Below are 18,259 nucleotides of genomic sequence, written 5' to 3'. Positions count from 1 at the left end.
ATAATACAATGTACGATATATATATAAATAAATAAATATATATATATAACGTACATAGAGAGAGTATGTAAATGTATATGTAAGAAAGAATTTTCATATTCTTTTTCTTCTATTTTTTTTTTCTTGTGTGTGTTATCATTAATATAATATAATATAATATAATATAATTAATTAATACTCAGTATCTTGGAAAAAATCTGACACTATTTTACGTATCATCGTGTTAGATTATAACCATGAACAATTTTTCATGATTTTTTTTTTTTCTTATCTTTTCTTTTATTTTCTTTACGTGGTAGATCGAGATTATTAAACTAACTTTAGTCGGTCCCCAAATAATCCTGAAGTAGGACCCACAGGATTTTATAAATCATTGGAATTATTGATTATTATTCCTCCACAGCCAGCTGGAACTGTTCCTGACCTAATTGAACAAACCCAAATAATTGGGATCAGATCGTGAAGGTTTCATGATTAATACTTTCATATGCGGGATTTTTCAATCAGTTTATCCGAATATGAAAACAAATTCGAAAGTGTAAGAAAATAATAATTTCGGTTTACAAAATAAATCGAGAGTTTCTAAAGGATTAGAAATGCATCCCTTGGCTGTGAACTCGGAGACAATTAGCAAGAGATTACAGTTAAGCGTGGAATAATCTTTTTGGTAGTTAGATAAGGGGTTGTTAAAATGAACACACACATACGCAGAGAGCACATAGATGAGACTGATTTACCACAGGTAGTAACATAATCCCGCATATAAAGAGTATTATAAGATGGGATTTAAATGGGATCCCCTCGCTTACTTTGCAAGTATGCTGCAAGTTCACGATCCTCGGCTAACAAAGCTAATTGCCTAGGTGTTTGACCGTGTCTATCCTTCACCGTTAAATTTGCACCACCTGCTACTAGCATACAACAAATCGAACGTTTCTTGTATTGCGCCGCTTTGTGCAAAGCAGTTTGACCCCTGGAAACAAATTAAAAAGAACAAAAGAAGAACAAAAAATCATTTCCCCTATTCTCCCATTTCGTTATGGAATTTGTTCGTCCGTTCACGCGAGATTCCCTCCTCCCATAAAAATTCGTTCGTATCGTTGACAATTATACGATTCTTATTATAGTTTGAATTCAATTGAAAAATATATATTGCGTTGAAGAATGAATGAAAAAAGGAATGAATTAATCACGTACTTGTCGTTGTCAGCAATGTCAAGAATCGTTGGCGGTGCACTGGCAATAAGATATCTGACGATATTCTTATGACCATATCTCGAAGCCAAATGCAAAGCAGTTTGTCCAGTAGTGTCGATGGATAAAAGTGAATATCCTTTGTTATGTAGTTCCTTTAGGGCAGCCAAATCACCGATCTTAGCGGCCTTCAAAATCCCATCCGAGGTTTTCTCGAGTAGACCGGTACTGAAAGTATGAACCTCGGAACTCAACCCAAAAAGTCTATCCCGTGGACTGGAAAAATAAATCGGACAACATTTCGACACGTTTCGTCAAACTCATTCAGCGTAGAGAAACACGTTAGTTCTAGGATTTGATAAGTTATTACTTTGATGAGAAAAATATATTTACCTGATAAAGGTGTGGGAAGTTTGATCAGCTGATCTATTTACGTTGGATCCTGTAATCGATTTGGACGAGTTACCATCCTGTTTAGAAGTAGTTTGTTTCCTCTCGTCGTCATTTTCTTTCATTTCTTCCTTGGTCTTCTTACGCGTTCCTACATTAACAGATTTCTGCGATAGGTTGTCCACCTCTTTGCCCAAGTTAACACTCGCTGCTGGTGGCGGTGGTGGTGGTGACAGTTGTTCAGTTTCGGATCGAGAATTGGCTTCGGCATTGGTCGAAGATGCTTGTTGTTGTTGTTGTTGTTGCTGACCAGTCGGTTGTTCGTTCTCTCGTTGAGTCTTCGGCAGATGATTCGTTTCTTCTTGTTGCTTCGCCGAGGGCTGATCACTCGTTGGAGGGGGGCCTGCTTTTGTCATGGCTGGCTTTTCTCTTGGACGTTCTTCGCTATATCACACGTTCTTTCTATTAATCTAATGATAGGACATCATTACCATCGAATTGTCGTTAGATTATCGACGAGAACAACAACAAAAACAGATAATATAATACAATTTGAAGGGTGTATAATTATTGTCAGGCGTGCGTTTGCGATTGCATTGTTTCTTTTTTTTTTGATCTATATCAACGTAACATTTAACACAGCAACGCGATGCAACTGCGATATATTTCATGACATTTGAATAAATTCGATGAACGTTACGAAACCCAATGAAATTGACGAACATTTAGAATTTACCTAGGCGAAGGATGAGCCGTCTCGGGTTCCTGACAAGCCGTTGTTATTTCGGTCTCTACGGTTGGCACACCTTGACCAGGACTACTTTCTTCAAGAATGTAAACAACTTCGGCTGCGACGTCGGTAACGTAATGCAATTGTTCTTGGGCACGATCGATCCTGAAGAATCTTTCGGCTGTGCAGGCTGCACACAACGCAGTTTTATTAATTATTACATTTGTTCTCTCTTACCAGTGTTTCAAACAATTCGAAGAATATTACTTACAATCTAGGAAACAACACGTGTCCATGTTATAATTCTTCGCTAAAATATTTCTCAATGATACCAAATCAGTGGTAGCATCCAAATCCAATGGTTCGGGTATCAACAATTTTGCTGCTTTCTTCAATCTATCCTTGTCGTGATAATAAGTTTCGTAATCCGACATCTTGATCCTCATCACGGGCAAATTGAGTCTCTCCAATTTGGCCACGTCGGGTTGCGATTGGCCAGTGTTTCTTCTTTTAGCGAGCATCGTTGCTTTGTTTAACAAACTCATATTTATGATCGATGGTAACAATCTACAGGCTTCTCCGTCGACCTTGAGAAAGGAAAAAAAAAAAGCCGAAGCCAAGATTGATGATCAATTTTAAACGATCCGATAACTTAATCGTCCCTTTCGTATTATAATTTCGATAATTTAATCGCAAGATTTTTCTACCAATCGGTAGGTAGTTAATTAATAAACGAAAGGGTGTCGAAACGTGTGTTTTTAAAAAATTCTACCTGCATCGGAATGGTCCTCGTAGTAACGAGCTTGGCTTTGCTGCATTGTGCAATGCAAGTACCATGACCACCAGCTTGCAGTAATGGTAATTGATAAGTCGTTAGACCGACTATTTCGATCAAACCATCTTCGGTGGAAGGTTCCTTCGTTGTACTACCGGCACACCATGGATGCGTTCCACCACCGTAAGATGCGATATTCAAAAATACTATTGCGTGTACGCGGTGTTCCTTCAACTTTGACGTTAAATCTTGACCGTCGCATTCCAAGCTCACAAATTCCGACAAATCCTTCCATTTTCTTCTGACCAAATCCTTGCCACCCATTTGTCCGTAAAACATTTTGTTTCTCAATCTCGAATTGAATTTCTCCGGGTGTGCCTCTGTTGAGAGAGATTAACAGAGAGAAAGAGAGAGAGAGAGAGAGAGAGGTGAGGGTTTGCGGTTGACACACACACACACACACACACACACACACACACACACACACACACACACACACACACACACACCACACACACACACATACAGAGTAAGTTATTTCTCGTTGCTAAAGTTTACTACTATATATGCAACTGTGTACGCGTTTGCGGTTATTGCGGTTTATAACTTGAGGGTAAATGCATTTAGAGACGCGTTTAGACATTATTCCCAGATGTGACGGGATTAAAAACACCCGACAACTATTGCTAGAGAATCCTTTCATTCGTATCTCGCGATTAATATGATTATTAATTAACGATATTATTAAAAGGAATTAACGCGTGTCCCGTTAATGAATATATTATATTTATAAAATTTCAATTGGTACCGCGTACACACGTTGTCATCGTGAATAAATAATAAATAAATTAGAAAAATTACCTCGTGCCTCGTGAAATTCTAACGCAATGTGGGCGTCAACCCCGAGCGAGAAATAATTATTGACAACGTTCAATGGAAGATTTTCTTTCGCCTTTCCACTTTCATCGTCGTTTTGAATATCCGGATTCCTTTCTACCACCAATTGCCATCTGTCCAATAAAGTGGTTTCACTTTCCCCGATGCTGGTTAATATTTTGCCGATTGGTTCGTCCGTGTAACCACCGCCCCAACCGAGTGCCCGTGCCAAATCGTTTCCCGTACCAAGTGGAAGAACACCCACTGCAGGTGGCGAGGGTGCACCAATTTGATCCAATACCGAGAGAACCCAACCGACCGTACCGTCACCCCCGCAGGCTAATACTCGTAAATTTGGTACTCTCTTAAATAATTCCAATCTAAATAACAGATAATTCAGTTCAACTAAAGTATTCGTTTGCGAGAGGATAATAAAGTTCAAATTATTTTACAATCAAATCGAATCAAATCGAATCGAACGGTGACCGAGAATAAACAACACTTGCAAAGGGTTGTTAATACATTTCGATCGGAAACTTCGATAATTTTTTTATTGCAATACTAATAATATAAAAAATATTATACGGGTAATTTTTTGTTATTATTGCAATATCGTTTTAGCAAAAGTTGTTTATAATTCGATTACATTTTTGAGTTGCCTTCTCCTTGATAGTAGACCACAGGGTTATGCATACGTGTAACACGTGTTGCCTATCGTCAAGGGGCAGGCGAACACCATTTTCCCTATCTACGACGAAGTACGACGTGTTGCTAACCTCCAGGCACATTAATTAATATTCGTATGAATGAAATTACGCGAAATCACAAGAATTGGTTAAATATTAACTAAAATTCAAGCCATTTTGTTTATTAAATTAAATTACGCTCTCGAGTTACATATAGGGACGATATTAATTTTCATTTTTTGTTTCGTAGAACGTTTAATTATAAAGAAAAGAAAATAATTGTGTAAATGAATAAATAAAGGAGGATAGAAAAATGAGTGAGAAACGATAAAACAATGTTGCGTGTTACGATTCGTAAACAATATATCGTACTTTGTTTCGTTATATTTTGCAAATAATAATAATAATAATCGATCGAGCGCGTACGGGTAATTGTTATAGATAAAATTTAATTAACGTATAATTAATATTCGAAAAATCAGATACACGAGAATCGGGGAATGATAAATAAACGAATTGGAATTGTATTAAGAGAGAAAATATTCTTACCCCATTCTGGGTCCACCTTGAGTCAGATCAAAAACCTGTCGTGGATTTAATAACCATTGAAATTTCTGCAACAATTTGGCACCCTGATTTCCTCCGGATTTTGGATTGATGAAAACTAGAACTGGCCTAACGGTTGCCGTTGGAATCGGTTTGACTACCCAAAATTTGCTTTGATCTTCCTTCTGTTGTTGCTGTTGTTGTTGTTGTTGTTCCTTTTCCTTTTCCTTGTCTCTGGATTTTCTACGAGTCGTCGAAGAAGTAGACGGACCCGTACCACTTTTCCTTCTTTTCGGTGACTTTCTCAAACTACTTTTGAAACTTCCCCTTCGCGGTAATTTAACGATCCAAGATGGTGGGACGATGATAGACGAATGCGAACCCAATTCGCAATTCTCACCGATTTTGTCTACGTTGAAACACGCTTCCTTGTTGTGATAAGCGGCTTTGCACCAACTACAGTTAACCGCTACTATTTCCTTAGAGGTAAAACTCAGCTTAGATTGAAAGCTCTTACTGCAATTGGCGCATTTGCCTTTCTGCGAACGTCTGTGCACCCAATGATGATTCGTCGTAGTTTGTTCGCGATATTGTCTAACCCCAACGTCGCGAAAACTCGTCTTGCAGGCAAAATTTAAACTCGGGGCGCATACCGCGTGGACGACCACCCGACAGGCCGAACACTTCATCCGTTGTCCATGTTTCTGCAACAATTCAGTGCACTTTTTGTTTTTTTGTTTTTCTTAAGCTCACAATTTATCATAATTACAACGTTACGATATTTTTACCAGTGCATCGAGTCAAATCTTAATGGAAACGTTTCAATTTCCACGAGATAAGTTGTTTCAAATGAGAAAACTTTAATATGAGTAAATGAGTAAACTCCTAGTTACTATTTTTAATTATTTAAATATTTTTTTTTAGTATCACGTGATTCGCGAATAAATTATCGATAAATTAAACCCATCGAATAATAATACTTTTAACAAGAGAGATGATCCTTTTAATGAAAGTTTATTATGTTTCGTTTCTTTTTTTTTTTACAACCTATTAAAGAAAACAGGAGTGGAAGGAAGGGGGGTGTCGTTAAGGGGGATGAAATAGGCTGAAGTTTCGATCGTATCCTTGATATCGATTTTAAAGGAGACTCGTGTAATTAGTCGAGCCTGATTAGTCTCTCGAAATGACCTATTACTAGTCGTTTCATTATACATGGATGAAATGCTCCTTCCCCTCCCCCTCGTTCTCCTTCAATCCCCTTTGTTGATCACTCTAACGTAGAATAATTAAAAGCAATTGAAAGATAAATCATCTTAAATGTGATCTCTCTCTCTCTTAGTCTCGATTTTCTATTCCTTTTTTCTCTTTCTTCTTCTTCTTCTTCTTTTTATAAATAAAAGTGGTTGCATTCTGATGTCACGAGAACGATGCTAACAAAATTCTTGGAAAGATATTTCAAATATTCATACATATGTACATTATATATATATATATATATAATATATACATTGGACTTCAAAGGGGAAAGGATGCTACTCGAAAATTGTGACAATTTTAGTTGGAAATGCGGTCGAGTGGACAACCACCGGTTTTATCATTTTTTTTTTCTTCTTCTTCTTTTTCTTCAACCGGAGGGTCAAGGTTATCTCAAGAGAAGAAACGCCTGTATCGTCATCGTCGTAGAAATTTTACGTTACACCCTATATATTTCGAGCACATCAATTCTTCCCGAATTATGTTATCTTCGAATTTGTTCACCACTCTTTTATCTCTCTCTTCAAAGAAACCGTCTTTCGATAAAATCTTTCGATTAAAATCATTCGTTATATTATTCCGCGATGAAATGTGAAAAATTACGAGTCAGAGTTTGATTTTTTCTAATATTTTCACCATCGTTTAATTCATTTCATTTTTAATCTGATTTTGTAATCAATCATTTTCATCTTAAAATTTTTCAAAGGTTTTTTACGATATTTTACGATCTTTTTTCTTTTCCTTTTTTTCTATCTATCTCTCTCTCTCTCTCTTTCTCTTAGTCATCTATTCTCTAGATAGTTTATTGAAACGTGGCAGCAAGTTACGTGATGACATTACTCGATGAACAGAAACGACGATCGGGTAAAGAGAAGCGTACGACTTCAATTATGTTTTCCTAGCTGATTCATTAACGTTAGAACATCGAACGTGCAAACGAGTTTTTAATAGCTAAAGTCTTTCCCATATAACCTTTCCATATATATATATATATAAACTCGTGAAAGGAAAAGAAGATAATAAAAAATATGAAATTACTTATATTAATATAATAGATATTCCTATATAAAATATTAAAAGAAAAATTATTTAATTGATCATGAGTAACATGGACCGTTTATTTTGAAAGTGGTGTAAGTCAATTTTTGAAAAAAATGAGATATCACGTAATTCATCCTTAATTTAATGTAAATTTTGTACGTATAACTAGTCTGTGTTGAATTTTTTGAAAAATTTCCATGTTTTGTACAATTTAAAATTGTTCGGTAAATGAAATTAACAGACGACAGATATATTAATCTTTTATTTTCTCGAAACAAAAGAAAATGGACTTACACCACTTTCAAAATAAACGGTCCATATGATTATTCGAATAAAAATAAAATATATATGTGGTTTATTTCTAATATTGTATAATATTGAAAAATATTATTTATATGAAAAAAATCTTACCGAGCAATCATTGACGTAACAAAAGTCACCAGAGGCAGCAGTAGGTACCCAAAAATGTTCACCATTGAATGCACTACCACCCCAATCAGGGGTCGATCGTAGCTCACGTTGACCACCACTCGAGGCACCCTCTTCTCTTCCTCTGAAAACCACAATACACTTTGTTCCTGAGTGCTTCATATTCCTCTTCACCTTTACTTCATCCTCTACATCCTTTCGCATTTTCAGTCTCCACAAATATTTGTTTATTATCATCATCGTCATATCGATTCGTTAATTATAATTCAATGGCGTGAAAAGAATTTTCTTTTTTTCGTTCTATGATTTTTCCAAAAACATATTACGAATTTATTTCATCGACAAAAAGCTAATGTTTCGTGGACACCAAATAATCGTAGCAACATTGTAATTGGCATAATTGTTAATACAATCCTTCATCGCATTTCCACGCAAGGATATTAAAAAGATATCGCAAACGTTTAGATTTTATCGTAGAAATAAGCCAGTTAAAAGCGACGACGAGACAACGAGAAGTATGCGATTAGCTTTCGTATTAGAAAAAGAGATAGATAAAGATAGAGAGGGAGAATCAAGAAAATAAAATAAAATAAAATAAAATAAAATAAAAGAAAGAACGATATAAATCGTTTGTCCGATCAATCGTGCAAAAAAAACATTTCACAAAAGCCATAATATATATATATTATCCCATTCGTATAGTAATTTTAATCGAAAAGATATTTTCCTTGTTCTGATTTGATAAAATAATATCATTTTCATATGTTTTAATTGTAACAACATTAAAAATAGGAACACACGCACACGCACACAAGAAGCAACACGCGTAGAAAGAAAGGAAATGTTCGAGATAAATTATATCACTTTATTTCCTATTTTTGTTATTACTATTACTATTATTTCTATTATTTTTCTTTTGGTTTTTTTCCTCCCTCTCTCTCTCTCTCTATTTTTTCTCCTTTTCTTTTATTTTCTTTTCTCTAGTCCTGGGGGTAAGTTGACTCGTTGAAAGGATCCAATATCGGATTGCAGGATCTCCCCGTAGTACGGTAACATAAAGAATTTACGGATGCTTGAAATTTCCGAGCTTGGTTGTCGTGGTAACGCCATCATAGAGAAAAAGAGAGAGAGAGAGAGAGGATACGTTACGACTAATATGCAATTTTAATCATCAAACATTATTTATTTATATATTTTTTTCCTTAGTAGGAATTTGATGAACAATTTTATCTTGGTCACTCGTTACAATGATATTTTTAATAAGAACAATTTTCTATTAATATATTCTCGTGTTTTTTTGGTTGAATATGTTATTGGATATTTGTTTCAGTCGTCATTCTTCATTGATAATATTTTTATTAGATTTTTTAACGCGTACGAATTGGTTCATCAATGTGATTCGCGTCTCTATGATAGAATTTTATTTTTTGTTTCTTTCTCTCTCTTTTTTTTTAAATAATTTTATTCTCAATAATTGTTAACATTCGTCTCTCCTCTCTCTCTCTCTCTCTCTCTCTTTTTCTATTTATTTAGAAGACTTTTAGTTGAACAAATCGCGACAGTATTATTCTTTCAAATACTTTTAAAACGTTTTACTCTGTTTCCAAAACTTTAACAACGTTCCTTTTAAGAATGTATAAAAATCTTCTCTTAGAGAACACATACACTTTCTTACGAAAAGAAAAAGAAAAAGAAAAAGAGAAAGAGAGAGAAAGAGAAAGAAAGAGAGAGAGTTAACAAGCTGTGGTAACATCAACGACCATTGAATTTTTCCTACTTTTCTTCCACTTTACGTAAAGAGTTTTTGAAAGACTATGTTGCTGTGTGGTAAAACAGAGAGAAAAATAGGCTAAGGGAATAGGGATTTAGTTGGGTAGAGGAATTGAGAGAGTTAGAATAGGGTGGAAGAAGGGTGGAAGAAGGGTAAAGGGGTTTGAGGGTTTGGCAAAGGTGATAGAGTTGTGTGTTGTACCTGAAGCTTTTCGTGTTTCGTAAAAGTTTCAAATGAAATTCGGAATGGGTCGGTAAAGAGAAGAAGAGTCCTTCCTTCCCCCACCCCCGCGTCCCTCACCCTTTCCAACCCCCTTGTGCGTAGAATTGGATCTTTAATAATGGATGCCAAGCGAGCCTCTGAAAAATTCACGAGTTATACTACGGGGAGGAGGGGGATATACGGGGGGTGTATACGAAGGAATGCGTTGCGTGGTCCCCGTAACCCCATCCCCCAAACCCCCATGCTCCCCGCGTCGACCCAATGAATTTCATTCTCTTGATTGCTTTCCTAAGAATTCCTCCTCCTCTCTTCCCCCTTTCCTTCATTTTTTTATTATTTCCAGTATTTTATTAATTATCCTTACGATTATTCATTTTTTATTCGTAATTTTTTGTTTTTTCATTTCCTCCCCCCCACTACCATGTGTTGTTGTTACAGAAAGAGGGAAGGAACGTATATAGTTATATAATATATTTATAACGATTCTATTTCAAGAGAGATAAAAGTTTGGAATTTACGTTTCCGGTATTTCTTTTCGCAAGTTTTTATTTTTGTTCATCGATTCGGAAAAAGAGTTTTCTTGAAAAATGTCGGGTTCGGTAAATCGTTAGAAAAATGCAACAGAAAAGTGCAACGTTGAACGAAGTCAGATGTATATCGTATCCGGTCTCTTTACACTTTTTCGATACGGTTAAAGATTTTTCCGATAGTCGAGCGTACAGTTTGAAGAACGTATCGAAAGAAAAAGAAGGAATGATAGATAGATAGATAGATAGATAGATAAATAGATTAATGGGGATAAATGGATAAAAATTGGTGACGTGTAAAGGAAGAAAAATAAAAGGAAAGTATTTAGGAGAGGAAAGAGAAGAAAGAACAAAAAAAAGGTAGAAAAGTAACGCTTGTTTTTCTTCACCCGAATAAAAAAATAAAAAGAAGAGAACGGAGAGATAAGGAAGAAAGGATAGATAGATAAATAAAATAATACGAAAGAAATAATATGAAGAAATAAAGATGAAAGAAAGTATAAAAAGTTATAGGGGATTGTTGAATGGGGGTGGTGGGTGGCCTGTCTTTAACAGATTTAATCGAATCCTTTCGAAATGGGGGCATTCGAAGTTTCCTTTCAAAAGATTCCCCATATCTAAAATCGAATACTATAGTTTTTATCTTCCCATTGCATATGAAATTCTTTTTTCATAAATTTGGTTTACTTTCTTCGAACAAATTGCGATATATTTTGACGACACTTGCTAATGCAATTTCAATTGAAATTTATTCCTCGAGTTCATTTTATTCGTAATTTTATGATCATCATTTTTATCTACCCCGTACTATAAAACAAATTATTATTATTATTATTATTATTATTATTATTATTTATATCCATTTAAAGTTTGTCCGATAGAAATAATTACTTTTTTATGGGAGTCAACGAGGTGTCCCGAACAGAAAAGAATAGGTGAAGTGTAAGGGGGTGTAAGGGGGTGTAAGGGGGTGTTAGGGGATAGCGAATCGGATCGATAAAGCTCGTTAATTGAATGCCGATGAACAAGCGAGAAAAAAAAAATTAACGATATGCTTTTCGATCGGACGATCCAATTGTTAACTGTTATTTTCTCTCTCTCTCTCTTTCTTTACGTTCAACCCTTTACATATAAAAAAACAAAAAAAACAAAGAAAAATAAAGTATACATTATATTCCATAGAAATATTTTCAATAATATATTATACTTTGTCGCGTAACATTTTTCATGTATTTTCTTTTCTCAACGATACCCGAATTTAATTGACAAACCATAAGTCGTTGTTACTATTCCTATCGTAAAAATTTAATATATTGTATTTATATATGCAATTTAAAGAAAGAATATTAAAACGCGTTTCGCGATGAATTATTAAATATTCCAATTGGAATAAAGTATTTAAACAAAATTCATTACACGACGTACAGTTCCCTCGATGAACTTTAACGCGTGTACGTAATTTGTTTTACGAATTAATCGTAATTTACTTTTACGATCACTGAAATGGAAATTAACGCGATCTCTGCGAAGAGGTGAACGAAAAATTCGAATGTTCCGTTGTTGAATGAATGAAAATAATCAAAAGGGAAAAAATTCGTCCGAAGGAATGCAGGATGATTTTTAATGAAATTTATGCACGGTCAGAATCGAAATACGAATTTTTTACAACTATCCCATAAAAGTTTGTTGGAATAGGAGAGAGAGAGAGAGAGAGAGAAAAGAAAGAAGGTAAAAAAAATTCCGAAAGAAATAATACGCAAACGAACGCGATGATCTTTGCGAGATGAAAATAAATTCGAATATTCCGCGTTGGATAAAATAATCGAAAAAAAAGAAAAAAAAAAGAATTTAATCGAATGGAATACGTAAAATTTTGCGATGAAAATTTGTGCACGTCAGAACGAAATTACGAATTTTACAACTAAACCCGTAAGTTTGTATTACGATCATCGGTATAGAGAACAAAAAAACAAGAAGAAGAAGAAGAAAAAGAAGAAGGAAAAAAAAGATTCCAAAAGAAATAACACGCGAACGTGATCTTTCTTTCTCTCTCTCTCTCTCTTTCTCTAGGATATGAAAATATTCGAATTGGATAAAATAATCAAAAACTTGATCGGAAAAGGTAAAAATGAAAAAAAAACAAGAAAGTAAAATTTTCCACGAACTTTTTGCATGTCGGAAACGTATATGAAATTTTATAGGCAAACCGTGAGTTACCTTTTTACGATCGTACAAATTTAATAAAGAAACAAACAAAATACAAATATAATATAATAAAATAAAATCAAATAAAAAAGTAAAGAAGTTGTTTCGAGGTAAAAAATAAAATACGCGAGATGCGCGTTTACTGCGATCATTTAACGGTATCGTAGATTTTGATTGGATCTAATAAAACAAAAAGAACAAAAAATATAAAACAAGGGGTAGAAAATATCGATGAAGCAATACGTTTAGAAGCAATCGTATGGGTGACCATAAAGTTTCTCCTGTCACTCCGTTCGTTTCTTATGACCCTACCATATCCCTTTTTGCTATGTAATAAAATATGTAACAGATTTTTCTTCTCTCTCTCTCTCTCTCTCTATCACGCACACCCCCCCCCCATTCCACCCTTTCTCCTTCTCTTTCCATTTTCTCAAAAAATAAAAAAATAAAAAAGGGAGAAAGGGGCGCGACGAGTAATGCGACGTCGAGTGCGTCGAGAAAAGAAAAGAAGAAGAAAAAAAAAAGAAGAAGACACCAAGGGGTTGATAAGAGCCCTCGCGGTATGTCTCATTACTTTGAAAAGTCAAATCAATGAATGGAATGGAAAAGAAAAAAATGAAAAAAAGCAAAAAAAGAAAACAATCCTGCTCGCGTGACATTAATCATTTTCATTCCATAATTTTGAATACGTAATAATACTTAGACTCGTGTTTTAATCAAATGTCAATACACCATGCACGTTAGAGAATGCATTTAGAATCTTTTCAAATGATTATTATGCGTTAGATCAGAAATTTCGTTGTTTTGTTTTATTATTTAATTTATCGTTGACGTTTCGATTAGATATTCAAATCGAAAGATATAGAATTATTTGAATTGGTAATTGAAATAACGTTGGAATTTGTATGCATAATTAATATTAGGACACTTTATATATCAAATATTTTGTCGTCGAACAGAAAGTAATAATAAATTCGTTTTATATCAAATAAAACGCAAAATATTCATTCTCAAACGATCTAATTTTTTAAACGAATATTCGAATGTATTAATATTATTAAATATCATTATAGAACAAATTCCAACGTTATTCTCGTAGAGAGTATATACCAATAATTAATTAATTAAACAAAACAAAACAAAGGAATCAAAACTTTCAGATAGATGAGAAAAGAGTTAGAATAGCAAACAGCAATACCATCGCCATCAACAACAACAACACCTATATATAAAAAGAACAAAAAATGAAGAAAATAACAGAAACAACAAGGAAAAACACTATACGACAAAGATACGCACAGAGAGAACAAACTCCCATGAAAGAATAAACGAAAACAAAAATATATATATATCGAGTTAAAGGGAGAGAGAAAAGAAGAAAAAGTAGTAGAAGTAGAAAAGAAAAGAAAAGAAGAGAAAAGAAAAGAAGAGAAAGGAAAGGAAAGAAAAATCAACAACATCGAGATAGAAGGAAGAGACTTGTCCCATTCGGCAGACGTACCCACCCTCTTGTAGGTCTAGGCTCGTTTCCAGGTAGCAAAGCAGTGTACCGAGTTTGTACTTCGGTTGGTAGAACGATGTCAACGCTCTTCGACCTGATGTTTTGTTGGGGTACATCGAGCGAATGAGAATCCTCGGAGTTGTTATTTTTATTATTGTTAAAACAGGAATCGACCGATGCGGCGCGGTCTCTTTTAAGTTCCGGCACGGTCAGAAATATTTCTCTCACTACGAGTTTGTCTTTGGCGGCAGCCTTGCCAACCGATTTCTTCGCGCGGTCCTCGAGATTATCGCGATCCGATTCCTTGTCGACGTCGTCGTCATCTTTGTCGTCGTCCTCGCGAGAACCGGACGGGGAGGAGGGTAAATCGGGCGGGCAACAAGTCAATGCCTCTTGCCGGGACAATTTTGGAAACGCGATCGACCTTCTGCGAGGTAGCAAATCGGGACAAAGTTCGGGCTTCAGTTCGGAAATGCTGCTACTGCTGCTGGTGGTTATGCTGCTAGCAATGGTATTGCTCGCAGAAGGATTCGCGATAAACTCGTTGGTAATGATCGTGGACGGGGACGAAGAGGATGGCGGCGGAACCGAGTCAGGTTTGTCGGTCGTACAGGCGGTGAAAGTAACTCGGATCTCGGGACTGCCGTCCCTTTTCGATTCCAATTTGAAATCGAGTTCATCGTCGGTCGGGAGGTATCGTTCGTCCTGTTCCTCGTCCTCGACGTCGACGTCGTCGACGACGTCGTCGTCGTCGTCCCCGTAGTCGTCGTCGTCGTTGTCCTCGTCGTCGTTGTTCTCGTTGTCCGAGTAATCGTAATCGTCGTCCCTAGACGAGGAAGCCGTCGTCGTCCCGGTGGTAGTGGTCGTTTCATCGTCGTCTCTGCTAAGAAAGAGACTCTTGTATTCCTCGACGCAAGCACAATGATAACAACCGGAAACCTGTATCGTCGGGGGGGTGTTCACCCTTCGAATCGCACCCAGCGACCTTTGCGAAGGCGGCAACCCAACGTTCCTCTCGTAGACGTCGAAACTCTTGGACCGTTGACCGGTTTGCAACGGGGGCACCCTCAACGTGGAAAATCTTCTTCCCCTTCCCGAGGAATCCTGCGATCTCGCCGGGGAACAGGACGAGGAAGAGGACGAAGTGTTTCTCGGTGATCTCGATGCTTCCCCGTGGCCCGGGGAACAACCGCCAGCCCCGCCCCCGACCCCCCTCGAACAAGAAGAATCCTCCTGACGTTGAGCCTCCAATTGGATCTCGTCGAAGGACGCCGATCTCACCTGTTTCGGCACTTCCAGGCTCGATTGCGACTTCATTTCCGCGCCCGTAGGTGTGCGCGACCTTTTGAAGGTCGAACGAAATCTCTGCATTATCACTTGGCAGCTATCTCCCTAACGAGGATAATTCCCCCTCCAGTTTAGTTCTTAATTCGTAGGGCAACAATTTGATCGAATCCGACCAATAACTTTTTCCTTCTTCTTCTTCTTCTCGGTGTTCTTCCTTATGACGATGGTGGTGGTGGTGGTGGTGGTGGTGGTGGTGTTGGCGGTGTCGTCGTTCGCGTTCTTGGCTCGGTCTCGTCCTTGTCCTTTTCCCTTCCACCTCCTCCTGCCCTTCTTCTTCTTCTTCTTGTTCTTCTTCACTGGCACGCTTCTCGCCAAGCTGCCTCAGCAGCAGGCGTTTAGCCTGCTCGGTGTTGAAGAGGTCAATGACCTCGGTGCACCTCACCGACGACGAGGTCGTCGTCTCGAGCTGCCCTCGATCGCACCCTTCCTCCACCGTGAACTTAGCTGCCGATCTGCAGCCCATCCTAAGTCTCTTCCCTGATACCTACCCTCAGCTTCCTCTTCCACCACCACCTCCTCCTCCTCCTCCTCCCCCTCCCTCTCCTCCTCCTCTTCCTTTTCCTTTTCCTCCTCTTCTTCTTCTTCTTCTTCTTCTGCTACTTCCACCTCTTGTTTCCTCGCTTTCCGACCCTCCTCCTACCACCACTCCGAGATACACCAGCTGATCGTTACGATTTCAACCCTAATCGTCGTCCAGCAAACATCTCGCCGATAAATCCGTCAGCTTTTTTAACCTTCTTCGACGATTTTTCATACCGATGATCACTTTTGAAATTTCTTTTTTCTTTAAATCAAATACACCGAACAAATTTGATCGTTCAATTATAGTCAATTGAGATACGTTTCACCGTTGATATCTTATTTCACTCGGTATTCGTTTAATTCGATCGAACGCGGTTCGAGTTTTCGTTTTGTTTTATATAGATCTCACTTAACTTTGTCTTTGATACACTGACCCGAACTGTTTGTTCATCGCGATTGTCCACGAGGGTGTTTCTTTTTTTCTTTTCTTTTGTTTCGTTTCGCTCGTACTTTATTGTTAATTAAAAAGTACGGCCGTGTGTACTCCCGTGTTTCGTCAAATTAATTCGAAAATTCTTTTTCCTCTTCTTCTTCCTCCCGTTCCTCTTCTTCTTCTTCTTCATTAACAGGTTCTATTTTTATTTGATCAACACGTATTTTAGAAACGTAATACTATTAAAGTGAAAACGGTCATTGAGCGTTAACGATCAACGACGAGAATAAAGCAAACATTAAACTCGTGGTTCTTTAACACCGCATTGAGATAACCACTATCAACACGTTGATCACAAGGCTAGGAAAATATTTCTACGTGTGCGTGTGCGCGTGTATGTGTGTGTGTGTGTGTAAGATTATCAGAAATAACGTAGCGATTTAGCCTGTTATCGTCAGCGGTTCGGTTTTAGAACACGTGACAACTTTTCTCGCGAAACATTTTCAAACGTTAACAACTAACGCACGCACTCGATCAAATTATTTTCTAATCGTATTTCCTTATTGTTCATCCATATTTTTAATACCTCGTTTCAATCGACAACAAATTGGACACCCAGAAACCAATCATTTTTCACAACGATCATTGATCGATCTTAAACAAAAAGACAAAAAAATGAAAAAAAAAAGAACCTTCAAAGTATTCTCCGCAATAATATCCCTCGTTAAAATCAAACGCGAACGTATACGTTTATGGGAAAATAAAAATTGAATCCAATAAAAAGAAAAAACAAACGTGTTCTTTCATGGATCCAACGTGAAAAATTCCTCTATACACTGGCCGAACCAACCAACCAACCAACTGTCCAATCGAGTAAGCGAACTAATCACAATTGTCGGATACCATGCCGGTTAGGTACGTTTCAGTTAAGCGTGTGTATCGGTAGACACGTAGATGGAGAATGAGAGAATGAATAGACGACCGACCGACTGACAGACCGGCTGGATCTAATCGTTAACAGCACCAGCACCAGCACCAGCACCAGCACCAACAGCAGCAGCAGTATAGTGCTGCTGGTAGCTGTTTTAACCAACCACCCTCCTCAACCGGCCTAACGCGCGCGTGCGAAAAAGGAACTATTGGCTGCCGGTAGAAGATAGACAAATAGAAAGACAGGCGGACAGAGTGAGATAGATAGATAGATAGATAGATAGATAGATAGGATAAGGGTTAGGTAGTTGGGGGTAGAAAAAGGGAAGGTGTTGGGTAGATAAAAAAAAGAAAAAGAAAAGTAGAAAGAAGGAATAGATCCCTGAACTTATGTAGGTGTATCTATCTATCTATCCATCTATCTATCCATGTGTGTATAGGGTGTATGGTGTTGAATATTAGTATTAGTTAAAAGGGGAAATAGATAGAAGAAAACAGGAACGTGCCGTGACAGGGTAGAACTCTGTGCTCGGACTAGTGACCAGGGCTCAGCAATGCCGGTTGCTTCGAAACTTTCTCTCTCTCTCTCTCTCTCTATACTCTGTTAGGGGTGACTAGAGGGAGACAGAGAGATATAGGAGAGAAAGAGAGGGAGCAAGTGAGGTGAATGAGGATTGGGTGAGGAAAATACTTGGAGGGAGAGAGAAAGAGAAATAACGACAGTATACCTCTCACTCCCCCTACTTCTATTCCTCGGTCAGACATGCGCCCTTTTATCATTCCATCTACCCTCCCCCACTACCACCACCATCACCACCACTCTACCACACTCTCTCTCTGTCTCTTATTCGCTCGCTTTTACCTTTATCCTCTTTGTGTA

The 18,259-nt window shown here is 37.2% G+C and overlaps 1 protein-coding gene across 4 annotated transcripts; it reads right to left on the bottom strand.

Moving 5' to 3' along the window:
* Positions 1 to 282: 282 nt before the first annotated feature.
* On the bottom strand, positions 283 to 17,584 carry LOC122513297 (eye-specific diacylglycerol kinase). Of its 4 annotated transcripts, none has more exons than XM_043629580.1 (12): positions 17,436 to 17,584; positions 14,152 to 16,648; positions 7,904 to 8,045; positions 5,201 to 5,901; positions 3,951 to 4,345; positions 3,087 to 3,469; positions 2,586 to 2,901; positions 2,321 to 2,504; positions 1,588 to 2,028; positions 1,198 to 1,470; positions 810 to 973; positions 283 to 424 (listed from the first exon to the last, which is right to left on the bottom strand). In XM_043629580.1, exons 2-12 carry the CDS (start codon positions 15,516 to 15,518, stop codon positions 390 to 392), a joined length of 4,401 nt encoding a protein of 1,466 aa, XP_043485515.1. In that variant the 5' UTR covers positions 15,519 to 16,648; positions 17,436 to 17,584; the 3' UTR covers positions 283 to 389. The 4 variants fall into 4 exon arrangements, with proteins under 4 accessions (XP_043485515.1, XP_043485516.1, XP_043485518.1 ...); XM_043629581.1 differs by lacking the exon at positions 17,436 to 17,584 and adding an exon at positions 17,245 to 17,429 and having other exon boundaries at positions 14,152 to 17,103; XM_043629583.1 differs by lacking the exon at positions 17,436 to 17,584 and adding an exon at positions 17,245 to 17,429.
* Positions 17,585 to 18,259: the final 675 nt, after the last annotated feature.

The sequence above is a fragment of the Polistes fuscatus genome, unplaced genomic scaffold (assembly GCF_010416935.1).
Source record: "Polistes fuscatus isolate 324 unplaced genomic scaffold, CU_Pfus_HIC Scaffold12, whole genome shotgun sequence".
In the NCBI taxonomy this organism is placed as follows: domain Eukaryota; kingdom Metazoa; phylum Arthropoda; class Insecta; order Hymenoptera; family Vespidae; genus Polistes; species Polistes fuscatus.
Note: the sequence above shows the minus strand (reverse complement) of the source record. Positions and strands in the feature narration are given on the sequence as shown.

Bases quoted from the DNA above. Each gene is read 5' to 3' on its own strand.
- LOC122513297 (XM_043629580.1), bottom strand. From the start codon at position 15,518: ATGCAGAGATTTCGTTCGACCTTCAAAAGGTCGCGCACACCTACGGGC. The intron at 5,902-7,903 runs GTAAGATTTTTT...GAATTGTTGCAG, and splicing joins GTTACGTCAATGATTGCTCG to AAACATGGACAACGGATGAA. The intron at 4,346-5,200 runs GTAAGAATATTT...TCTGTTATTTAG, and splicing joins CAAGGTGGACCCAGAATGGG to ATTGGAATTATTTAAGAGAG.